The sequence below is a fragment of the Onychomys torridus genome, unplaced genomic scaffold (genome assembly GCF_903995425.1).
Source record: "Onychomys torridus unplaced genomic scaffold, mOncTor1.1, whole genome shotgun sequence".
In the NCBI taxonomy this organism is placed as follows: domain Eukaryota; kingdom Metazoa; phylum Chordata; class Mammalia; order Rodentia; family Cricetidae; genus Onychomys; species Onychomys torridus.
In genome coordinates this window covers 551604-578531 of record NW_023412756.1, presented here as the reverse complement: position 1 = coordinate 578531, position 26928 = coordinate 551604, and the positions used below count along the sequence as shown (strand labels likewise).

At 40.3% G+C, this 26928-nt stretch overlaps 1 protein-coding gene across 1 annotated transcript; it reads left to right on the top strand.

The window, feature by feature from the left end:
- LOC118575844 lies at positions 1–26512 on the top strand. Its single transcript, XM_036176232.1, has 4 exons — positions 1–76; positions 179–606; positions 12613–12747; positions 26405–26512. Exons 1-4 carry the CDS (start codon positions 31–33, stop codon positions 26510–26512), a joined length of 717 nt encoding a protein of 238 aa, XP_036032125.1. The 5' UTR covers positions 1–30.
- Positions 26513–26928: the final 416 nt, after the last annotated feature.

Genomic DNA, 26928 nt, shown 5'->3' with positions numbered 1-26928 from the left:
GTGACGATTACTGAACACAGAACTCTCGCCATGGGTTTGAGGCTGATTTGGGTTTTCATTGTTGCTCTTTTAGAAGGTAATTCATGGAGAAGACTAGATACAGTGTGTGCGTGAGCGTGAGCAGGATAGGTTGTGAGCACTCGTGGCAATTTACTAATAGGATTCTCTGTTCTTACAGGTGTTCAATGTGAGGTGCAGCTTGTGGAGACTGGGGGTGGCCTGCTGCAGCCTGGGGCAGCCCTGAGGCTCTCCTGTGCAGCCTCTGGATTCACATTCAGTGACTACTGGATGTATTGGGTACGACAGGCTCCAGGGAAGGGGCTGGAATGGATTGGACGAATTTCACCAAACGGTGGTACCACAGACTATGTACCATCCTTGAAGGATCGATTAACTGTCTCCAGAGACAACACCAAACAAACTCTGCACCTGCAAATGAACAGTGTGAAATCTGAGGACACCGCCACTTATTACTGTACAAAACGCACAGTGAGGGGACTTCAATGTGAACCCAGACATAAACCTCATTGTGTGGCTTATCACGGCCACCAGGGGGCGCACAGCACACAGAAAACAGATTCAGCCAAGGAGATTATGTACTCTCAGGTGTCTGGGCTGCTTTTTTTCTTACAGTCCCATAGAAATTCTTTCTAAATGTATGTTCTAAAACAATCTAACATCCTCAAACATTACGTTTTTCTTGTGTTGTTTTAAAATAGGAATCACAGTCTCCCATGAACAAAATGTGAAATGACACCTTACAAGGACATATAGGACTCTGGTATGGTCACTGGAACTACATGATAAGGAATTTCATGAACATTTATGAGTCTTCTAATAGTCTAGGCAGAGCCCTGGTCAGATTTCTTGATTAGAATGTTTATGGTATGTATGTTTAAAGGAAAACCAGGAAAAAGGTGGAGCCAAGATTGTTATATAATAACTTCTAGCAGGTCTGGAACCTTCTCTCCCTCCTCTCCCTAAAGACTGTGCACTTCAGGTTCAGATCTGCCCAGCTCTGCTTCTAGTTAATTCATATTATTACTAAAAGACTTTTATTTGTTCCTCACTGAAGATTTATAAACTGATCCCATTAGAAAAACTTCATGAGAAATTAGATTAAATGAGATAAACTCACCAGAAACACACATACAGCACACACACACACACACATACACACACACACACACACACACACGGATCACATTGGATCTAATGGGTTACATATTATCACTGACAGAGTCAGCTCAGTTCTCTAAGAGCCTCAGAACTTCCAACTTCAGTCTCTGACATGTTCTCACTGTGCAAAATACTAAGGATATATGTCTTCGTTACTATTGCTGTGACATTGTTGAATGGAACAGAATTGGGGGCCTCACAGCTTGATCCACAAGAGAGAAGCAGAGGTCTCTGAAATACCATGAGTCTTTAGAATCCTCAAAGCCTTCCCCCAGTGACACACCTTCTCCAACAAGGCCACACCTTCTAATCCTTTTTCAGACCATTTCACCAAGTGAGAACCAAGTATTCAAACATACCATCTATGTTAGTTAGTTTAGTCCAACCTTTAAAGTCCCCATAGTCTATACCAGTTTCAAAGAAATTTAAAAATATTAACTTCAAAATCTCTTCTTAGATTCATGCAATCTAGCTCTAACCCCCTATATAATCATAATTTAAAAAGGAGGTCATGCCAGGCAGTGGTGGCACATACCTTTAATCCCAGCACTCGAGAAGCAGAGGCAGACAGATCTCTGTGAGTTCGAGGCCAGCCTGGTCTACAAAGTGAGTTCCAAGAAAGTCTCAAAGCTACACAGAGAAACTGTCTCAGAAAAAAAGAAAAAAAAAAGAGATCACATAATTCCAACATACAATGGCTCATGATATACATTACCATTCTAAAGAGTATGGAACTGACCATAGTGTGGAAATACTGGACCAAAGCAAAACCAAAAATGAGCATGGCAAGCTCTGCATCTCCATTTCTGTTGTGAAGATGCTCTTCATAGCTCCAACTCTTTTCAGCTTTGTTAACAGCAACATACTTCTTTCTTCTCTTGGACTGGTGCCATTTCCTGTTATCAACTCTCCTTGGAAGATATAATCCCTTAGCTCTGGCATCTCCAATAACAATGGCTATGGCATCCATCTTATCAGGTAGCATTTGATAATATATATTTGACTCCAAAGCCAGAATCACGTGACTTCCAAGTTCTGCTTGCTGGGATAGGACAGTTTTCGCAACCTCCATCCAGAATCATTCATGATCATCTTACTTTGTTTTTAGTCCTATTGTTAACTATAACTCCTATCATCTATAAACGGGTTTCAAAGGGAGGAAATGGAATCTTAGTTCATGCAGTACTTTTAGTAGCTCTATGCCTTCTTATGCTACCTTATGGGCAGTGTAATCATCAAAGTCATTATCTTTAGTTTGAAAAGAACCATTTCTTTGGTGTCTTTTGCAACAAAGATTTGCTAGTGCATTGGGTAGCCACAGCACCTCTAGTAGGGTCAGGATCTCCTCTTTATTTTAATGTCCTTTCCATTTAATGTTAAAAGTCCTCTCTCTCCATATAGTACCCCAAGAGCACGGCCCACTGTAACTGAAATTTTTCCTGTGCCCACCCAGCTCCCATGTCTTTGTGGTCCCACAGCTGCTCAGACCCAAATGATCACACAGAGGCTTATGTTAATTACAAACCATATGGGCTATTGGCTCAGGCTTCTCACTAGCTAGAACTTACATCTTAAATTAACCCATTTCTACAAATCTACACTTTGCCACGTGGGTTGCGACTTACCAGTATCTTTACATCTTGCTTCTCATGGCAGCATCCTCTCTGTTCTGCCTTTCAACTACCTCCTCTCTAGTTAGAATGTCCCACCTAACCCTATTCTGCCTCACCATTGGCCAAATAGCTTTATTTATCAACCAATCAGAGCTACATTTTTTCACAGCGTACAAAAAGACATTCCTCAATCAGCCCACAGCAAAGGCATAGTAGCTGTCAGTAGAATTTTGATAACTTTTCCTTTTGCCCATTGGAGGGCTTGTGGTAGAGCTATGAGTTCACATTTTGGGCCCAATGACTAGTGTCCCAAGGCTTGTGCCCATGTTACCCAATTTGGTGTTACCATCACAACTCCAGCATATCTAACTCCATCTTCAATATAACTACTCCCATCTCTAAATAGTCCAGCATCTACATGTAGGAAAGGACAAACTTTGATGTCCTCCCATATCCCAGTAAGTGTACCCATGGTCTTAAGGCAGTAGTGTTTGACTGATCCCAAACTGTCATTGGGAAGGAAAGCAGCCATGTTCAGGGATTTTGTTGAAGGGTCCAGCAATAATACTTGATACTGGGTGATCATTGTATTTGACACCAACTGGTCAGGTGATGAGAGGAACAACTGGTTGGGTGACAAGAGAGGCAAAGGCTTCATCAAGCGTTACCGGATAAGATGCATGCCATGACCCAGAGTCAATTTTGAAGCTGCTTTGACTGAGATTGCACTGGAAGGTATGGGCCTTAAGCAAGTAGGCCATGCTGAAGCAACTGTGTCCAGTCTCTTAGATAAATATGCCACTAGTCTCCTCTAGGGCCCTAAATTTTTGGTCATAACTACCTTGGCAATCCATTTTAACTCATGAATGAACAACCTGAAGAGCTTGGAGACATCTGTCAGAGTCAGAGTGGGAGCCTCAGACAAGGCTCCTTTGAGTTGTCTAAATTCTGAGTAGAACACAAATTGCTAAATAATCTTATTAATTAAAAAACAAAACCCAGAGCCAGATATTGGGATGAAAGCTGAATGATCACAGAAACAGGACAAGCCAGCCACATTCTTCTTCTTCTTTTTTTTTTTTTTTAAGATTTATTTAGTATACAGAAGAGGGTGCCAGATCTCATTACAGATGGTTGTGAGCCACCATGTGGTTGCTGGGAATTGGACTCAGGACCTCTGGAAGAATAGTCAGTGCTCTTAACCTCTGAGCCATCTCTCCATATTCTTACCTCTACAAAATCCTCAGCCTCAAGACAGCGAGTTCCTCTCTCCACCCTGCCTTATCACTTCCTCTCTCTGCCAAGCTCTATCAACTGAGTATCCCTTTGCCCCTCAGGTAAATTCAGAGTCCTCACCTCTAACAGCTGCATAGAGTAGTTTATCAATGACTGCAAAACTCAGGATCTAGTGTCTACAATATCCATCAGTGCCTACAAACTTCCAGATTTTCCTCCTGGTGGTAGGTGGAAGGATATTTAGGAGTGCTTGGATTTGTTCAGTCGCAAGCAAGCATTTACCATCATGTATTTTATACCTGAGGTAGATATCAGTGTCCAAATAGATTGCACCCTTCTAGGCAGAGGCTTTATAACCCTAGGTTCAGCTCCTCCAGCAATGCCTTGACCTAGGATGGAACATGCATCTTCCTAGAGGGTATAGGCTCATTCCTCAGAAGTAAAGATAACCTGTAAGAGTTGGTGGCAGTTGTCTCATGTGTGGTTGTGGGTTACAAAGATAGTACTAATGGTATTTATCAGATTCTATGGGTCCTCAGAGAATGGGGGTTCTGAATTTTCCAACTATAGAGGTCAGTGGTTCAAAAGATGCATAAAAAGAGACTGTCCCCAGTACCCTTGTTCTCTTCCTGCTTCCTACTACTCCTTTACTTTATTCTGTAAGGAGGGAGTGACTTAATGGAGGGGCAGGAGAGCAGTAGAATAAGGGGCATCTAAACAAAGTATTGGGGGAGAATTCTTCCCTATAGTGAGTGCCAGCTTGGGTATGGGGTAAAGTGTTAGGAGGTGGACTTGCTGGGCACAACATCCTAGCTGGAGGCCTGAGCAGTGAGTTTGAAGTGAGGGATAGAATCAGAGTGCCAGAATATGGGAAAGATTCTTTTTCATCTTCAGGGGTCTGAATAAGGAGATAGAGATGCTTGGCTCCTGAAATAAGAAGATTTGAGGGAAGAATTTGGGTTTGGAGAAGATGGTTTCTTAAAGTTAGGGGAGTGACATTTCTTAAGCCAAGAAGGAGAAGTCTCAAGGAAGTCTACTCATGTAACAATATAAGAGAGCTGACCCAGATGATCACTGTTACACTCTGTGGAAAGAATAAGCAGAGTTAATGTTGAAAGATCCCTCTGATGGCCAGTTGATTCCTGAGAAGGAAATTCATGTGAGCTCACACAGGATGCAAAATTTTGGGGATTTTAATTGGAAGCCAAACCCTGCAGCTCATTTCCTGAAATCAGAGATATTGTCCATCATATAGTTGAGTGGGGATCAAGACTTAGAAGAAGATTGGTTCGTGACATGATTTAGAACAATGGCCACATGAAAACGAAACAGACACAAACAGACAAAACAAATCATTACTGAGTTTGGATTCCCAATTCTTCCACAGCTCCTGAAATCAGTAACCAGATGGCCTCAGGGATATCTTTTTCAAAGGCCAGCTATGAGGAAATATTGCTGAATGCAGGTTCTCCTTTAGTGTTTGGTGGGCCCAGAACAGAATGGGTGCTCCAGACAAAACAGACAGAATGTCTCTTACCTTGCAACTCTGGTGAGACTGAGCATATGTAGTGGGCAGGAAGACCAGGGCTGAGGGATGTCCCCCAGAGAAGGTCTTCTGATTATTCCTGTTCCACAAGGCCACATACAATCTCATTGGGACCTGCAGATGTTGTATTCTCCAACCTTAGATCAAAGAACTCTTAAAGACAATAATGATGTAAAGTAAAACTCTATATCATGGTGCCAGGCCTACACACTCCCTACTGGAATAGAAGAGGGAAGGCAATATTGGGACACACTGCCAATTTATAGGGATATAGAGATCTTAGATACAACCAAAGGTCAACCAATCAGGACATACAAATGCTCACAAAACACCAAAGCAGAACTTAATACATTTTACAAAAGAGTTTAAACAAGGGTCAGCCAATCAGAACAGGCAGCATGTTTAAAGTCTTAAGATTAGGACATATTTGATGCCATTTGTTAGTGACACATTTGACAGTTTTTCCCACCTTATGTTTTACAATCTGTAAGAAGAGACATAATGTCTGAAAAATATCCCTGAAACTCTCATAGTATCACAAATAAGGTGGCACACCACACCATGTATTTTCTTGGAGCCCCTCAGAACCTGGATTAAACAACTGCCTCCCTGCAGAGGCACTCAGGACCAAGAGGGCCAATTAAGAAATCCTGACACTGCTCAGAACTCGTAGACATCCCAGATCATAAGAGGCTGAGGACCACCCCATGTGCTTCCTCACAAAGTTGCTTATGTTGTTTGATACTGGTTTTATTTGATGATGTCATCTTGAACCAAACTCATTATGGAAACTAAAAATCTCTTTTTGGTCTGTATTTTCACTGTATAAATTATCTTTGAAAAAAATATATATTTGGAGAGTAGGGATCATCAGTGCTTTCATCAGAAATTAGAAATCTTAAAACAACAGTGTAACATGAATTTTAAAAGGTCTTATTAATAAAAACAAACCCAGAGACAGGTATTGGGGTGAAAGCTGAAAGATCAGAGAGACAGAATAGGCCACAGATAACCTCACTTTGCCAATTCCTCAGCTGATCCTGTTTTCTCAGACTGGAAACCTCTGAGTCCTCATCCAGAATGAATCTCAGCTGAACTGCTGCTAAAAGCCTAAAAGCTTAACAGACCTAGTTCCTGGTTCTCACGCCTTATATACCTTTCTGCTTCCTGCCATCACTTCCTGGGATTAAAGGCGTGTGTCACCATGCCTAGCTGTTTCCAGTGTGGCTTTGAACTCAGAGATCTGGATGGATGTCTGCCTCCAGAATGCTAGGATTAAAGGTGTGTGTGTGTGTGTGTGTGTGTGTGTGTGTGTGTGTGTGCACGCCACCATTTTCTGGCCTCTCTGTCTATCTAGTAGCTGTTCTGTTCCTGACCCCAGATAAATTTATGAAGCTGCACAATATATTGGGGGACACACTATCCCCACACAACAGCCTTGTCAGAAACATAACAGGCATTTCTGTGTGTTGGTGGACTCTGACTAGCATGTTCAATGAAGCAAGTTCAGTAGCTCTAACAACTTCCATGAAAAGAAGGGTGTCTTAGTTAGGATTATTAGTGCTGTGATGAAATACCATGACCAAAAACCAAGTCGGAAAGGAGAGGGTTCAGTCATCTTATACTTCAACATCACAGTTCATTGTCAAAGGAAGTCAGAACAGGAGCACAAGCATGCTAGGCACCTGGAGGTAGGAGAAGATAAAGAGGCCATAGAGATTTATTGCTTACATTAGGCTTCACCTGCCTAATGTCTAGGATACACTCTGACCTTAGGGACTTCTCCAGAGGGCTTGGGTCACTTCTCTGGCTCCACTCACTGAAAAACACACAGCATGTCTTCTAGGCTACAACTATAAGAGTTATGACTTTTTAAACGTTAGAACATGTGGTTTCCCCTTCCCCAATCCTCTAGAGACCCTTTGCTATGCCAGATCCTATGACAATTACTATTGGCAGGAAGCAGAGTCTCACATGTGGCAGGAAGAAGTCTCAGAAGTTGTCTACAATTTCAGGCTTCTAATATTTGAGTGTCTATAATAGGGTACAGGTGATTATCATTTCTCACACAATACACTTTTGAGATTTGCTTCCTGTAAAAATTAATTAGCAACCCACTGTCCCATGTAAGGGTCTTTTGCAGTGTTTCTTAAACTCTCAGCTTGTGGAACAGTCTGAGTGATCATTGTGCACATGCCAGCTGATGTCATCTACAGTCTGTTTTAATGCCTCTCCCACCCTCAACAGTTCCATCATCACAGTTTTATGATTTGGTGGTATTTTCTTGTTAACACCGACTCCATACTTACAACAGAACAATGGAACTCTCTGTTGCTGCTGAAGGTAGCAAAGCTTGACTATTTTACCTGTGAGTTAAAGAAGCACCAATGGGAGAAGTGATGGTTGATGCTGTTTCAGTGTTAAGGATCACTGATTTGAGGCATCTGTAAAAGGAAAAGAGAATCTCCTGGTTCAGGTCTGAGCCTTCTCTAGATACTATTATAGTGACCTCAGCTATGTGTGAAGCAATTTTGGAGAACTAAATGACGATAGAACATTAGATTAGTGAGATTAAGACCAACACAACTCATTGAACAGCACAGTGTGAAGGTGAAAACCAAGGGATCCACTGTCTGTATCCAATAACAGGGTGAGGGTCAGCCCACATGGCTGCAAGTGACCTATGATGATTACAGTGAACCTGCAGGTTGGGCACACTCTGGACACCAGGAGTTTGTGAATTATTTCCTCAGTATCTCCCAGGTATACTGAAAAAAAAATAGACAAATACATGAACAGTGTTTAATGAATGTGAAATGAGCTTGTTCTGATTTGGGAAACAAATCTTTAACCAAGACATGAATCCAGTTGATACAACCTTGTAAGCAAATGTGTTTACTTACTGAATCAGGGTTACTTTATTATGTGGGTGAGAATAGAAACGTAACCAGCCCAGGATGGAGGAGCCACAGCAAGACTGATGCTGAGACAGGTTTATTGTGAGCAATAAGACTTTGACTCTCTTATCAGAGAGAATAAAATGGCAGTTGCCCAGATCAATACAGTGGTTGTTGCCAGGATACTGTGACATTTTTAAGTTATACAGGGTTTAATAGATTAATGTCTAATAATGACCAATTATCCTGTCACACTTTCATATGCTTGTAGACTTCTAGAGAACACAGAGAAACAAAGGTGTACTGAAAGCTCCACTGCCTGAGGGAGTGCCTCAGTTTCTCAGGAACTGAAAAGCACACAGAGCCTCCAGAGCCACGAACTCAAACCTGAAAAGCTATTGTGTGTGCTTCAACAAATGGTTCTGGCATAACTGGCTGTCAACATGTAGAAGGCTGCAAATAGATCCATATTTGTCACCGTGCACAACACTTAAGTCCAAGTGGATCAAAGACCTCAATATAAATCCAGTTACTCTGAACCTGATAGAAGAGAAAGTAAGAAGTACTCTTGAATGCATTGGCACTGAAGATCGCTTCCAAATATAAAACCAGTGGCACAGACACTGAGAGCAACAATTATTAAATGGGACCTCTTGAAACTGAGAAGCTTTTGTAGGGCAAAGGAGAGGGTAAACAAGACAAAACAACAGCCTACAGGATGGGAAAAGATCTTCACCAACCCCACATCTGACAGAGAGCTGATATCCAGAACATATAAAGAGCTCAAGAAATTAGACATCAAAATAACTAACAGTCTATGGGCTATAGAGCTAAGCAGAGAATTCTCAACAGAAGAAGCTCAAATGGCTGAGAGATTTAGAGGAACTGCTCAACATTCTTAGTCATCAGGGAAATGCAAATCATAACAACTCTGAGATACTATCTTACTCCCATCATAATGGCTAAGATCAAAAACACTGAAGACAGCTTATGTTGGAGAGGATGTGGAGCAAGGGGAACTCTCCTCCACTGCTGGTGGGAATGCAAGCTTGTACAGCCACCTTGGAAATCAATATGGCGCTTCCTTAGAAAATTGGGAATCCATCTCCCCCAAGACCCAGCTGTAGCACTCTTGGGCATATACCCAAGGAATGCTCAATCATACCACAAGGGCATTTGCTCAGCTATGTTCATATCAGCATTGTTTGTAATGGCCAGAACCTGGAAACAACCTAGATGCCCTTCAACTGAAGAATGGATAAAGAAAATGTAGTAATATACACAATGCAGTGCCACTCAGCATATAAAAAAAATGATATCATGAAGTTTGCAGGCAAATGGATGGAACTAGAAAAAGTCATCCTGAGTGAGATAATCCAGACTCAGAAAGACAAACATGGTATGTACTCACTCATAAGTGGATACTAGATGTAAATAAAGCAAAGAATAACTAGACTGAAACTCAAAACTCTAGGGAGGCTACCTAGTAAAGAGGACCCTAAGAAAGACACAGGGATTGCCCAATGACAGAGAAATGGATAACATCTACATGAGCAACCTGGGGGTAGGGGAGAGTAATGGAGGCCAGGGATCGGGGGAAAGAGAGTTTAGGGGAGAGGGAGGTCCCAGATGGATCAGGAGCAGAGGAGGAGAACAGAGAGGGAGATACCATGATGAATGAAGACCCCAGGGTAATAGGAAGAAACAGAGTGCTAGAGAATTCCCCAAAGATCCACAAAGATACCTCTGCTGTAGACTACTGGCAATGGTCAAGAGAGTGCTTGAGCTGACCTCCTCTGGTGTTCAGATGGCTGAACACCATGGCTGTCATGATAAAACTCTCATCCAGTGTCTGATGGAGGCAGATGCAGAGATCCACGGCCGAGCCCCAGATGGAGCTCCGGGAGTTCAATTGGCAAGAGAGAGGAGGGATTATATGAGCAAGAGATATTGAGACAATGATTAGAAAAAGCACAGGGACAAATAGCCAAACTAGTGCAAATGCATGAACTGTGAACTAATGGCTGAGGAGGCCCCATGGAACTGGACCAGGCCCTCTGTTTAAGTGAGACAGTTGATTAGCTTGAACTGTTTGGGAGGCCCCCAAGCAGTGGGACTGGGAAACGTCCTTAGTGCATGAGCTGGCTTTCTACAACCTAGGCCCTATGCTGAGGCATTTTGCTTAGCCTTGGTGTAGGGAGGAGAGGACTGGACCTGCTTTGGCTGAGTCTACCAGGTTGGACTGACTCCTCAGGGGAAACCTTGCCTTGGAAGAGGTGGGAATGGGGTGTGGATTGGGGGGAAAGAGGAGAATGGGTGAGAGGATGGAGGACAGGGGAATCCATGGCTGATATGGGAAATTAAGTTAATTATGAAATAAAGATATTTTTAAAGAGTATAAACAGTTTAAGTTGGTGTAAGTCATGATGTACCAACCTGCAAGGGAGCTGGATCATATTCTTTCTTGTGGCAACAACTACAGGTAAGGGGTTTCCAAATTCCAGACATGAGGAGGGGGGTCATATACTCAGGTAACTATGACATCCACTCTGCCTTTCTCCCCACAGGTGTCCACTTGCAGATCCAGCTGCAGCAGTTTGAGATGGATCTGATGAGGCCTGGAGCCTCAGTGAAGATCTCCTTCAAGGCTTCTGGCTACTCCTTCTCTGACTACATACACTTCACTGAGTTGAGCAGAGGTCAGGGCAGGGCCTGGAGTGGATTGGATGGTTTTATCCTGGAAATGCTAATACTAGGCTTCCTGGAGGAACAGGAAGCTGTCCTGGGACTTATATTAAAGAGAAGATTAGCCTGCAGACTTGCTCAGAAATAATTATTCTGAGTGTCCCTTTGCCTGTCACTACACAGTCCTTTAATGTCTGTCTCAACTTTTCAAAAGCACATTAGAGGATGAAGTGATGCTGATTCAGGAACCCCCTACTGTACAAAATAACTTGACTGGATCTTTATCAGTGAACACCTCCATTCATATGCTCTTTAATGAAACAGAATGATAACAAGCTCTGGAAACAAATATATATATATATATATATATATATATATATATATATATATATATATAAAAGAGACTAGAACTGTTGATGGAATAACTGGAAATATGACTTTGGCTGCTGTGGGATAGTGCTCATGTAAAGGTTTGTCACTTTAAATGGTTTAATAAAATATAAAATGCTGATTGACCAGTAGTCAGGCATAAGTATAGGCAGGGAGACCAGACTAGGAGAATTCTGAGTAAAGGAGGGGTGGATTCAGAGAGATTCCAGCCAACTGCCTGGCAAGTAGGAAGTGTAATACTGAGGTAACAAGCCATGATAATTCATAGATTGAAATATGGGTTAATTTAAGTGTATGAGTTAGTAACAAGCCTCAGCTAATGGCTGAGCATTTCTAAGTAATATTAAGCCTCTGAGTGGTTATTTGGCAACAGACAGTCTAGAGAGATTTGTCTGTCTACATTTAGCCAGTAAAATACAATAAAAAAAATATCAGGGCAAACTAAAACACACTTCAAAATTCAGTTTGATGAAGAGTTTGCAAATTTTGGTAACATTTTGGGCTCCTACTCAGGTAACATTGGGGCGTGAGCAATGGGATTCCAAATTTGGAATATAAACATATAGTTCATATTGTCAGGAGCCCTTTGTGCTCATTACCCTGTTTTCTGAAACTGAATTACCTTTGTCTCAATTTCTAGACTGACACTAACTAACATTGAATGGGCATCACTGAATGGTGCACAATGATCTCCCTCATACACACATACACCTCTCTTGTTAGAAGCAGCAAGGCCCAATAATGACTTGTATTGATTCTTGGCTCTGTTTTAACTTTGACATGTCTGAATGCAATCATTTATGTCTATGTATGCTCTTTGTTTTTCCTTTGTTTTGTTTTGTTAATTAGGAGAACACACATTGTACACCTTAGCTGTACAAAAGCTGAATACTAGGAAGAGAAATAATATGTCATGGATATCATGGCTACAGTTTGACTATTTTGACTAGAACAATAATAACAAAAAGAAAAAAAAGAAACATAGTAGGCAGTGGCATTCTCTGGTGTAAACAGTTTTATTTATTTATTTGTTTTTGTTTGTTTATTTATATGTTTATTGCTGCAGATAAAGCCAACAAGTTGTATGAACAAGACTCTGTGCCTAGAAAACCCAATTTGTTTCCTATCTGACCTGGCTCCAACACTGCCGGAGGTGGCATATGAAAAGCCTGATGTGTTGCCAGTGGAATCCGTGCTGGAGGTACCTGAGAATGAGGACATCAATCTCTCTGGGCCTATCCCATTGGATATTCTACTAAGCCTTCCTTTTTGTGGTCCAGGAAGAAAACAACACTTGTGTCCTTCAGGGAAGACTTTATGGCATATGCATGTCATGTTCTTACCCATCCAACTGTTGCTGGTTCTTGTAATCCTCCTACTCTATTTGTTTTTTTTTTATGATTTTCTTTCTCTCTTCTGTGGTGGTTTCCATGGAATTAGAAATGATATTGAGATTGTGGCAATGGCAGGAGTTAAAGCTGTTATGCAGGTCTTGGAAAAAACCCAGAAGGCTGGTGGCAGAAAACTGCAGATGCAGTGACAAATAGATAGGATGAAAGACAAGAGTTGTCCAGAACTAGTTAAAAGACAACTTGACAAATTACAGAGAGATGAAGAAGGACTTAGGCTGAGAGGAAGCTGACAGTCTGGCACCTTAAACCATTGCTTGTACTTCTGTGCTTTCTGAGAAACCACAAGTAGAAGACCTCTGGAGTGATAACTTCAGATGTTCTGACAATTATTAGCCTTCAAAAGAATAAGCTGGTATGCTTTGGCTTTCTTCCTGGGAATTTCTATGTGCAATCAGGGGGCATGGGGTACACCTTGCTGATTTACAAAAAGAACTTTTGAAACTATTGTGAAGAACCCAATCACCTGTTGAATTTTCTCATCTCCTATTTCCTTGTATTATTATAATAAAAGACTGGGGTTGAGTCAGATCGGGAGAGGGTCGAGAAGACACACATCTCCAGATCTGACAAAACTCATCAGCTTGCACCAATTCATGAGTTGGCTAAGTCTTTTCTTGCAGCTGCCAGACATCCCTGCCCTTCGAGACCCTCAAAACTGCTGAGGCCAGTCCCTGGCACTACACATACATGAGAACTCTCAAGGTGGAGAGTTGATTGGAATGTTTGTTTTCTTGGCAGTACATTTATTTTCCTCCTGGAATTTATTCTCACAGTTCATCATTATCTTTCCTTATCTTCTAGGCAATCACAATATAATCAGAAATTGTCTCGTACACCAAGTAAAGGTGGACAGAAATTCCTTCTCCTCCAAGGCCTAGTGCTCTCCTGCTCTCATCTGTGCAATGTAAGTGGTCAACATCTTCATGAACTCACTTGCTCAAATACAAACCACCGAGTCAGCATAGAAAGGAAAGAGGGGTTCCCTCATCTGTTAATTGTGGGAAACCATCAACAGAAAGACTAGGAGTTGTATAAATGTTGGGTTGTTGTTAGATTTTGACTGGTTGGACTGATGCACGGTTCATAGGGCTGACTTCTATGGGGACAGTCTGGATTTCTTAAGAATAGACAAAGATTCCATCTTCCACAAAACTTCATCATGTGGCTGTTCTTTTGTATCACAGTAACACAAGATTCCTAGGATCACCTTCTTGACATATACAGGATTGCTGAGATAGTATAAAACTGTCTACAAACATTTCAGCATAATCCATATGTGGGAATGTGATTAATTAATTGGGCACCATGTTCTGTTAAAGTAAACACAGAAGGACACAGTCTCATATTGTATATTATGATATTCAAGTAATATCAATTTCATGTCATCAATAACTTTGCTAAATATTTATGCCATAAGATAGCAAAAGCAAAACCAAAATAAATTACTCAAAGCCTGAGGAGCAGGTGCAGAGAGGCCAGCAAGGGTGTTTTCTGACTTGACTCAGGGTTTGTTCCTCTCATTTAACCACATACAAGGCTCAGGAGACCATCTCCTATGGCAGTTAGCCTCCCCTAGAAGGATACAAGATCTGACATGGAGAAGTTCAGTTAGTTCCTAGAATCTATGTTACTGTCCTGGGAATGCTACAATATCAGAAATGACAAGGTTCAACGGCACTCTCAATCACCATGAAGACAGTTTAACTCAGTGAATGAATTCCTATACTGGAAAACTAGGACCATTCAATCTTTTCTCATGGAGAGGCAATTTCAAGTCTCATCATGCTGAGATTCAACCCTAATCATTATAGAGTGTCATGTCCTAGGGAGGGGGCAGGAAGCAAGAGAGGGAAGGCCATTACAGCAGGACCCTTAGGTGGAGACTCTAGATTACTCTCCACCTTTGGGAACTCATATGCATGGTTTCTTCATTAATTTGAAAATGTTTAAAAATAGTGACCTGATGTACAAGAGTGCTACATCCAATACAGCCTGCACCAGACTAGCAATAAATATAAACAGAAAAGTTCAAACTTCTAGACATTATTTACAGAAAGTAATAGTATTTAGAATTCACATATCATTGATTTCAATACTGGGTATCACACATTAGTCATACTGCATGAATAAACACTAAGCTACACCCTCGAAAACTATTTCTTCAATTTTATATCTGGATTCAACATTCATAAAACTGTGCTAATTCTTCTAAAGTTATCAACATTGTACTATAATAGCCCCAGAGAATAAATAAGGCAGAGTGGTGTCTCTGATTAAAATAAAAACACATTAAAATAAGGCTTTGAAACATATTACACATATGTAATAAATAGTGGATAATTCTTTAATTTTTTCTTTACTACAAAGTTTTGTCTCCTTCTTTTGCTCTAGCCATTCATATTGTAATACTTCCAACACAAAGCTCATTATACTGCAGCAGGAAATGCAAACAAGGCCTTCCTCTGCTCATGAAAAACAACCCAACCCTGGCCCTGAAGCTCTGGCTGAGAAGCTTAGACCTGGATACCCAGGTCTTCCACTTTAGTGATAATACTGAATGAAGACTATGAACCAAAGAGCTGTGTGTGAGAAGAGATTTCACTATTCCCTTACAATTTTTTAAATTAAAATGTTTTAAAGAATTTCTTGAACTGAGTACTAGATCTATCAATATCTCCACTCAAACTCTTTTCATATCCAACTCTCACTGTCTCTAAAATTAATGACTTCTTTCTCTTTTTAAACATTTACCAGATCCTCTCTCTCTCTCTCTCTCTCTCTCTCTCTCTCTCTCTCTCTCTCTCTCTCTGCTCTCGTTCTCTTCCTCTTTCAGTGTGTATGTCTATGTTTAGGGGCATGGATATGTAACATACTGACATCAGTTATAGTTATGTATATGTATATGTGTTTATATCAGGAAATTGGGGATTAAATAACCTATCAGGATGCTTATCTTTTTTTTGAAGAAAACTGAGTGTGACTCTCTTAGTAGACATTCATTACCTGTAGTTCCTCATTTGTGGTTGAGGACCTGAGAGGTTTCCTCCTATACTAGGGAGGTCTACTATAGGTATCAGTGTGGTCAAGATTTCATAGGTGCACCATTCCTATCTTGTCTAGAAGATACTATCTCAGAATGGCATCCTGGTCCTCTAGATCTTACAACTTTCCATCCCCACTTCCGGACTTTCCCTAAGCCTTTGGTGTAGGGGTTTGCATTGAAGATGTATCAACACTAGTTGGGAATCACAGGGTCACTTGTTTGCTGCATGGTCACCTTATGTAGATCTCAGACATAGCCTCCATCTACAGTTAAAAAAACAAGAGCTTCATTAATGTGGGAGTTGGAACCTTCATCTGAGGGTATAAGGATGTAGTTTTAGAACACAGGAAATATCTGTGCCTTGTAGGCAGGACACCATTGTAGGTCAAAAGGGTTTCTAGCTGGGCTGCAGTTTACCTTTTACTTTGTCACAATACAAACGGAAAACCATTTTGTGTCATAACTAACCAGTATCTGATTGTACTACAGGACTGCTTCATGTGATTTTACCTATTTTTGACAGTGCTCAGTTGGCCAAGAACCTGTTACTAGATAGCTCTGGGGACTAGGAGAATATCAAATACTACTGAACTGCTAAAGAAACCATGGGAAAGAAAGATTCTGAAAAACCAACGTGTCTGGCAGCACTTAGATCAAGAACTTTGAGGAATAGAAGACCTATGTGCTAAGTAAGAACAAGGTCTACACAGCAGCTCAGAGAAGCAATACCATGATGAAGACTATCTAAAATTTGGGGAAGAGCAAAGACAACATGATGCCAGGTGGAGGGAGGAAGGTCACAGGAAGAGAGTGTATTGTGGGAGCGGAAGGAGTAGGATGACCTGGTGGTACAGCACAGGCAAATCTCTCAAGATTTAAGTAGATCTCTACTTTAAGAAAGAGCAGACCTAGCCAATTGGTGATATAAAGGCAAGCCTTTGAGAATCTAGAGAGAGGAAGGATAGGGCGTAGATGGAAATAGGTCCATTTAATGTTTCAGGGAAGTCACAGAAAAGCTTAAAGTACCATTGTGATGGGGAAGGGCAGGTCTCTATGATAGTTGGGCAATGTCAGACATGTAGGAAATAAATGGATAACAAAATGTGTTCTTATCATTGTCCAAAGAATAATCTCAGATAGTTTTAATAAATATATAGTAGTTCTTTTATTTTTTTGAGAATCAATCTTAGAGCTTTCGGGCTGATATACCGTACCACTGAGCTATGGCCTCAGCCACATTTTGTTACTTCACTTCAATATAATCATTCATTCTTCACTGAACCTTACACTAGGTATCTTAAATTATTATATTTTAGTATTTCTTAATTTAATTTCCCATTAAAATATAAATAATTTATGCAAAGACAGGAAGAGAGTTTACAAATTAAGAGTATAGTAATGTAATACTAAAATCTTATATTTCTATGTAAAAGTAGAAATTCATACTAAGCAAATTTTCATGTTATCCTTTCTTCTCTATTCTCTTTTGAAACACATTTTTATATAGACCACACACAACTCAAACCAATGATGCTCGAGCTTCAGCCTCTTGCTTATCACACAATGGTAGGAGTGAAAACAGGGCTTCAAGCATGCAAAAAATGTTCTGGCAACTGTGCTGTGGGATGTTCTGTATGTCAAATGTGTTTCTCTGATTGGTTAAAATAAATAAAGTGCTGATTGGCCAGTAGCCAGGTAGAAAGGATAGGGTAGGCAGGACAAGGAGGAGGAGAATGCTGGGAAGTGAAGGCTGGGGCAGGGCGATACTGCCAGCTGCCACCACAACAAGGAAGACGTAAGGTACTGGTAAACCACAAGCCATGTGGCAAAGTATAGATGAATAGAAATGGGCTAAATATAAGAGTAAGAGCTAGACAATGGTAGGTCTGAGCTAACAGCCAAGCAGTTTAAATGATGTAAGTGTCTCTGTGTTTATTTTATACATGGGTTGTGGGACCACGAGGGCTTGGTGGCACCTGGAGAGAAGACCTCCACCTACAAATGGTACCCAATGTGTTGGCAAGAGTTTCCACCTAAAACCTGACAAAAAGATTCTAAAACAGAGCTAAAAACAGCTTACTAATTGTCTCTCTCAAGTTAGCAGCAGACTGCCTGTTTGAGCTACTATGGCAGGTTCCTGGCATGTGCATTTGACCTGCATTGTGGCTGAAATGAGGAGTCTACAAGAGGCACTTTACTCTGCTGCATGGTGGATTTAGACTTTGCTAGTTAAAAAAAAAGTTTCTGGGCTATGCACTGCTTTGATAGAATTGCTTCTGATAGTTGACGGTACACATGGCTCCAGACCCAGAGCTGGCTATAAACTGTACCACCTCCACTTTGGAAAGCAGAGGTGGGTGGAGCCAGCAGCCACAGAAGCATTTCAGTCTTACAAAGATGGATATTACACAGAGAATCTGGTTTATGTTGTCTTTAGAATTTTTAACTGCAAAAAAAGATTTGATCATAAGAGCTGTTGAGTTAAACAAATATGTAAATGTTAAAGGTACCTTGACTTCAAAATTTGGATATAAGGATATGTTGCTTTGGAAAAGCATCTCTGCTTTTGTTTCCACTGAAAGCCAGAGGCTATGGATTTGTTCCAGATTAAGATACATCAGATTTGACCAGCCAAGACCCCCTGAAAGGTCTCTGATGACACTATGGCCCAGATGATCCAACATCCAAAATGGTTTCAAGGCAACTGACTCAAAAGATATACCCTCATGGACTACTCCATAATCCTAAAATTTTCTTTGTGTCTCCATAAGATACAGCACCCCCCTCCAGCAGAAAGTAGTTAAGAGAAACTACACCCAAATTCCCAAATTTATATGATATAGATATAATAGGATGAAAGGGCAGATTAATGAACTTGCTTTTAAAGAACAACTTGTTTAAAATGTTTTACATTGGTATAGCTTTTAGTCTATTGATATAAACTTAAAGTTAATTTTGTTATACTATGTGTATATTTCTGCTCTTGTTTATGGTATTATGTTTGTACAGCTCATTTAAAATTGTAATGAATAATTAAAAAATAGATTAATAATTTAGTCATCTATGATAATCATACTTGTAGCCATGTTAGTTAAGTCTTCTAGGTATACATAGAGATATTTCAGATAGATAGGTAATCTTCAAATACTTCAAAGACCTACAGAATATGGCATTTAAAATATTTTTAAAATTTAGACTTTCTGGACAGTGAGACATGTCTGCTCCTGGCAGCACCAATTTACTTCAGAGAGGAGGATGGGCATTGAAGACACTTCATATGGAGTTTATCTTAACCTTGGCAAAAATAGCCATTTGGGCAAGAAACTGTTCTTGCCTGGACTGCTTGATCACCTGGACATGCAGGACCCATAGAAAGGTGACCACTAAACTTTGCTTGACAAAATCGTCCTTCAGGTTCCTGCTTCACAGAGAAAACTGCCAGAAATTCTACAGGACACTGAGAAAGGTGACCAAGAGACTCTAGCCCTGTGGGCTGAAGACAAATGCCCCAACTTTACAAAGGAAAATTAGGAGACTGTCCAGGCTGCCAGCTGTTTCATCTACCCTGCAAGACTCCTGAAAGTTGCTTACATCCTTCTCCCAGTTCTCAGATAATATTATATCCTTCTGAGGTCTTTGATGTGGTTGAAGACTAGATAGTTACAATTTTCTCAGTTATGATAAAACATAAGTTCAATATAAAACCTTAGACTCACAAATATAAGATAGGATATCTTCTTTAATATTGTAACTGTAATTCTTGCTTGATAATTGTTTTGTTATCTGAAATTTTACTATATAAAAGTTAAGATTGGTGGTGGTGGTGGTGGAGGCGGCAGTGCACGCCTGTAATCCCAGCACTCAGGAAGAAGAGGCAGGTGGATCTCTGTGAGTTCAATGCCAGCCTGGTCTACAAAGTGAGCTCCAGGACAGCCTCCAAAGATACAGAGAAACCCTGTCTTTAAACAAAAAGTTAAAATCTTGCTTTTTGAAAAAAATAAAAGGGGAAATGCTGTGGGATGTTCTGAATGCCAAATGTGTTGCTCTGATTGGTTAAAGTAAATAAAGTGTTGATTGGCCAGTAGCCAGGGAGGAAGGATAGGGTAGGCAGAACAAAGAGGAGGAGAATTGTGGGAAGTGGAAGGCTGGGTAGGGAGACACTGCCAGCCCCCACTATGAGAAGAAAGATGTAAGGTACAGGTAAGCCACAAGTCACGTAGCAACTTATGTATTAATAGAAATGGGTTAATTTAAGATAGAAGAAGCAGATAACAAGAAGCCTGCCACAGCCAGTTTGTAAGTAATATAATTGTCTGAGTGGTTATTTTATACATGGCTTGTGGGACCACGGGGGCTTAGTGGCACCTGGAGAGAAGATCTTCAACTACACAACTGCCCTATGTCCAAAGAACAGTAAGTGATATTTTGATGCTATCGAAGGGCTACATACAGGAGGAACAGAGCTTTATGTTGGTTTTTGTTTGTTTGTTTTTTTTTTACAGACACTTGGCACCTCAGGACACACTTTTCTATTGTGAGCACGTTTCAGTCAATGATTTCACAGAGGGAGGAGCCACAGTTTCTTGGATTGATTAAACTTCATAAAAATTATTTGAACTCTCAAATTCCATTGTTTTAGAATATTAATGCTGTAGTTCTCACTGTTAAATACAGTTGACTGTTGCTGCTACTATAATTCCTTGAGAATGGAAGTTTGTTCTTTCTGCCCTCCAAAATAGACCTAATTTCAGAGGAGATTTTGAAATTATATCTGCAGGGAGGTTCCAGGTCCCAAGCACTGATTTGTGAACCTTAAGGCATCCAGTGTCGTGACCAAGTAGGAACCAGGTTATCTGAATCTCTAGGCTGCAGCCATGGGATATAAAGTAAAATTGCATGTGTATATTGATATTTATAAATTTTATTGGTTCTTCCATGAGAGCACCCTTCTTAGTACAGGGGATAAATTATAAATTATATGTTATATAAATGACCCAAACAACTAAATAATAGGAATACTGATTCAAATCAGGTGAAAGAATAGAAGGTATTTCTATGGAGACCAGACTCTGAATCAACAAAATCATAGCACAGCATCAGTGTCACCAATCACCAGAGCATTGAAAACTGAAGTCACAAGGAGATGTCCCCTCCCACCTGTGGATGTGTTCAGGGTGTGTGTTCACTTCTGTGACTGTGCTGATGGTTAGAGAGAGTTCCCTGTGTATGGATGTTTAGCATGTAAGAATATAAATTGCAGTCTTCTCTTATCAAGTATATTTGCAGAAAATAAAATATGTATTCATACTTTCAGGAACTACTAGATTGAAACAAAATCAAAAGTGTTTCCATCACAGTGAGGAGGACTTTGAAACTTCACCACACATGTCTGACTTTGACTAAGAGCTGTTTCAGGGAGAAGCTGTGTCCAGCACCAAGAAGCACAAACCCAGGCACTGGGTTTAAATTGTATGTTTTTAAAAAGGAGTACACATTAATACATATAATGCATGTTGTGTACACAATGGACACGAGAAGAAAGAAGTTTTGTAATACTTTAACCAGAAAAAAAAAAAACATTGTATAATATAACATCATAAATTCAGTCAGTGTTGTCAACGACCATGATGTCTCTTGCATCTGTTCTGAGCACTATATTTTCTCTTATTTCCAATGTCAGAGCTTACTATATGGAAGAAGGAGATGCAAATAATGCCTTCCTCTGCTCATGAAAACCAACACAGCACTGAGCCAATGTAGCAGAATTCTTAGGTGTTCTTTTTAATAAAGTCAAACTGGAGGCCAGTTATTGGGGTGAATGCTGGAAGATCAAGGAAAAGGAACAAGCCACAGTTTCCTCACCTCACCAGTTCCTCAGCTGATCCTGTTTCCTCAGATTGGAAGCTTCTGAGTCCCCATCCGAATAGGTCTCAGCTGAACGGAACTGCTAGAAGCCTAAAAAGTTAACCAGCCAAAAGCTTCTAGTTTCTCATCTTCACACCTTATATATCTTTCTACTCTCTGCCGTCACTCCCTGGGATTAAAGGCTGGATTTCTGGGAGTAAAGGCGTGTGTCACCATGCCTGTCTGTTTCTAATGTGGCCTTGAACTCAGAGATCCAGAGGTATTTCTGTTTCTGGAATGCTAGGATTAAAGGCGTGTGCTACCACTGCCTATCCTCATGTTTAATATTGTGGCTGTCCTGTTCTCTGACCCCAGATAAGTTCATTAGCCTGCACAATATTTTGGGGAACACAATACCACCACATTTCCCCTGTTTTTGTCTAAAATTAAAAAAGCTTATAACTAATACAAGAAAAATCATATCCAATAAGTATATACAATATACGTAGCCAAGATTACATTAACGATGTCTAGTCCATTAACATTTGACAGATTCAGACAAACAACTCCATTATATATATTAACAATATCCAGTCCAGTAACATTTGATAAACTCAGACAGAAAAATTTTTGTTACTTATCCTATGTAAAACAAGTAGTTCCTTTTTAAAAGTAGATTCAAAAATTGATCTTTTTTCTTATATTCATTTTCTCTCTTTTTTCTTTTCATAAAATTTCAATAATCTACCTTTTGTCATTTTTATATCTTTCCCTTTTTCTTTCTAGTGTAGATTCAATGATCTACCCATTTATCCTATTATTTCTTTATCTTTTTTCTCAGGGTAGATTCAGTGATCTACCTCAAATCTCTATTCTCCTTTTTCTTTTTTAAACAAAAACTCTATTTTTGGGTTGTCAAGTCCTATATCATTTGTCCTGCTGCTGCATAATGAGAAAGTGCAGGGCTTGTTTCAAGTCCTTGTTCAAGTAGTCTGTCAGGCTGGATCATCTCAGCTAGCCATCTCAAAACTGTCCTGAGTAGTTTGTAGTCCAAAGCCAATCTTTTGGTGGTGTTAATCAGCTTAATGGCTTCATTGTGGGATCCTGTCATCTTTTTGAAAAATTCAAAGTCACTGTTAGGCATGGTCATGGTTCCCTGCAGACATTTTTTTTTTTGCCTCCTCTGTTGTTTGGAGTAATCACAGTCTGATAAATGTCTGTCTCTCAAAACCATGAATATTCTTCCCTAGAAGAGAACATCTTCACAGAAATTTCTCCCCACCATTTGTCTTGCCAAACTTTTCCAAACTGACCTGTGCTGATGCTTTCTTGTAACATGATGGTCCTGGCAATTATTTTCTGAACAAGCACCAGTAAACTTTTCGTCCCAGGTAGCAGCATCACTGCAGTCACCAACAGGATGAGAAGGAGCCAGCAACTCAGAGCTGCAGATGCTGCCTCCATGGTCCCACCACTGTTTGTGGTGGGGCCTGGCCCTGGCCGCAGCTTCTCCTCAGCAAGCCTCCTGGGCCAGCTCAAACTTGGGATCCTCCTGCCTCTGCCTCCTTCAGTAAATCCTACCTGCATGGGCCACCACAACCGGTTGAGTATAGATTGGGCCTGAGCTGGGGCCCGCCAGGCCACAGGCAAGCAGCTTTTTCATGAATTCTGAATTTGTACCACTAACTTTGGTACTGCGGTGATGCCACTACCTGGGACAAAGGGTTTACTGGTGCTTGTTCAGAGAAGAATTTCCAGGACCATCGTGTTACAAGAAAGCATCGAAAAAGGTCATTTTGGCAAAGTTTGGCAAGACAAATGGTGGGGAGAAATTGCTGTGAAGATTTTCTCTTCTAGGGAAGAACACTCATGGTTCCGAGAGACAGACATTTATCAGACTATGATTGCTCCAAACCACAGAGGGGCAACAAAAAAAAAAAAAATCTAAAGGGAACCATGACCATGCCTAACAGCGACTTTGGAATCTTCAAAAGGATGACACGATCCCACAATGATGATTCCACATGGACTATGGTAAAGCCATTAAGCTGCTTAACACCATGGGAAGATCAGCTTTGGACTACAAACTGGTCAGGACAATTTTGAGATGGTTAGCTGAGATGATCCAGCCCAACAGACTACTTGAACAAGGACTTGAAACAAGCCCTGCACTTTCTCATTATTCAGCGGCTGGACAAATGATACAATACTTGACAATTAATCCAAAAACTTTCATTTCATTAAACAAGTCTGTCTTCATCTGAAATACACATTTAAATACAGAATACAATCTGACCTGAACAAAATGTAGAGCACTATATAGGGAAGATGTAACTCTGCCATGTGCACCAGGATTATATGCTCAGAAGGCATGTTACCAACAAGTAGTTTTAAAAACAAAATTGCAGATGAGGAATATTTGGTTTCCCTGATGATTGAAAGGCATGCCATATATTCCAGATAGAGCTGGGAGAATAATCCAGGCCTAGGTGTATTATGACATCTGGAATAACAGGTTGAGAAGTGCATCCCAGGGTAAGATATGCTCAGAATATTTGTTTTAAAACAGAATTATTAGATATACTATAAACAATGCCAAATCCACCATAAGTACAATTGTATTGTGCCTTGACTCTGTGCCTTGCTCCCAACACTGACTGATATTTTTCATAAGGAATGTTAAAACACTGAGTAGACTTTCCTTCATGAGTTGACTGAGGATTTCCCCCTGTGCTGAGATCTAGAAGACAGCCTGTCTGTTCCTCAGAACTCTGCCATTGTTGCTGATGGAGAAGCAGGATTGGCCAGTGGATTGGCCAGTGGTGCAAGATGCAGATGCTCATCCTACATGCCTGAAAGGTGCAGATCCTCCTATAGTGATAGAATGATGTCCTTGAAAACAATGTGCATCTTCCCTCTGCAATGAATGATGGTTATGTCTACCTCTGGGTTCAGATTGGAGTGGAGTGTTAGTCTGCCACACCTGTGCTTCATGCAACAGCTTACCTCCTCAGACTGCAGGGGATGCATCATTCACTCCTGACTGACAAGGCTGTGTCCCTCCTTTAGTTAATTAATTGCAACAAGTGTGACCATTTAATCCTTCCAGTACAACCAAGGAAACATTTAAGGAATACAAAATTTGAGAAAAAATTATTGGCAATATGGCTCTCAAGACTTACTAGAAATTTTATGTGAATGTCTAGAAGAGTGTCAAAACCAATAGTTAAAATGTTATCTTTGTTGGTGAAATTAAGGAAATCATTAATCTTAGGAAATTTCCTTGGAACATAGATAAATAAGACTCACTTTTCTCACAGATTTCCTACATTTGATTTTCTATATTTTTCCCTAAAGTCTCATGCAACATTAATAAAATATGGATAAAGAAGTTCTTTGGAATAAACTTCTCTTCTTCATGATATTTTAATGACACATCTGTAAATAGTTTTATTCATGAACTGGACAGCTCCCATATGGACAAGGATAGAAAAATTCATCCTAGGGAGCTAGAGCACTGTGAAGATAGGGGAATTCTGGTGATTTTTGGTGTCTCCCTCCTGCAGTGAACATTTCTTCTCTTTGCTTGTTTTAACATTAACAATTTTCTCTTGTGGAGGGAGCAGCTCATAAGCATCATGGTAAGTGATGGAAGTGTAGGCAGGATGGTTATAAAATCTATCACAGTAGGCTTTTGATATCACCCAGACCTTATCCTTGTGGCCTTAAGGTATTGGCAGAGGCAGCCCATTGACATTAATCAGAGGCCCAGACTGAGAAAGGATCCATTCCTAAGTTCCACACACTGTCAGAATTTTACAGATCTGACAATTTAAAGGAGCAGGCTATGATCAGGCAGGTTCCAATCCCAACCTCAATCACTGTGACCTTCATCACTCTGCTTCCTTTCTGCTGTGACTCTCAGGGAGACCAAGAATCAGTACAAAGTGTTCCAGCAGACAATCCTGAGCTGACAGTTATACTAATGGAGCACGTACCCAAAAGATGGAGAGAGCATTCCAAGCATGGTATCAGGTGAAACTTAATGCAAACATGAAATGGTTTCTTCCTGATTTGTTGGCACAACCCATACAGCTCTCTCCTAATCCTTTGAAAGGCCAAGAATGAACCCATTCTTTAGACAGACAGCAGTGATGCTTTGAGAAACTTCATAGTTTTTTTTTTTATATGTTGGAAACACAACCATTATACAAATGACTAATAAACACTTTTCATCATTTTCAACATATTGATCTGTCAGGGAAACACAAATTAAAGAAAGAGTTTGAAAATTCCTCTGATCATAGTAATAATGGCATTTATTACAGAAACAAAGTACATCAGTTGTTGATGATTAATAACATAAAGGGGAACCATTATACATGGTTGTTGAGAGTGTGAACTGTTGCAGTTCCTGTGAAAATTTGTCTGGAATGTCCTCCAAAACTTAAAAATAGAAATGTCATGTGACCTAACTACATGACTGGTCAGACACCTGATGAGTCTCTATGGCAAAGATACCACATCATTTGTGTTCAATGTTTCCCTCTTCATAATAGCTAAGACCTGGAATCAGCCGAGAGGCCTATCAGCTGATGAATGGACGAAAAGATGTGGTTGAAGCCTGTCTTCAGTTCTATGGAGAAAGCTGCCTGACTCTATTTTAGAGGGAGAAATAATTATGCTATATTTTTTAAAATAAGTTTTTAATTTACTGTGAGAGTTGAGTTGTTCTCTGTTTCCTGGAAAATGACCTTCCACAACCTATGACTTTGATTTGTTCATGAGAATACCCTGATCCTTCATGACCCTCTCTGGAACATCCTAAGCAAATGGTGGGTGGCTACTTAGAGTTTTTTCATGGTTTTTTTTTTTTTTAAATTTTCTTTATTGCTCCATTGTCTCCCTTCTATTAAACTACTCATAGTGTCACTCCCTAAAAGGGGCCCAATGCTGGGCAGGGGTTGTGCACGCCTTTAATTCCAGCACCCAGGAGGCAGAACCAGGCAGATCTTTGTGAGTTTGAGGCCAGCCTGGTCTACAGAGTGATATCCAGGAAAAGGTGCAAAGCTACACAGAGAAA

Coding starts and splice junctions, on each gene's coding strand:
- LOC118575844 (XM_036176232.1), top strand. CDS start 31: ATGGGTTTGAGGCTGATTTGGGTTTTCATTGTTGCTCTTTTAGAAG. Junction 77..178: donor CATTGTTGCTCTTTTAGAAG/GTAATTCATGGA, acceptor CTGTTCTTACAG/GTGTTCAATGTGAGGTGCAG. Junction 12,748..26,404: donor CAGTGGAATCCGTGCTGGAG/GTACCTGAGAAT, acceptor TCTTCATAATAG/CTAAGACCTGGAATCAGCCG.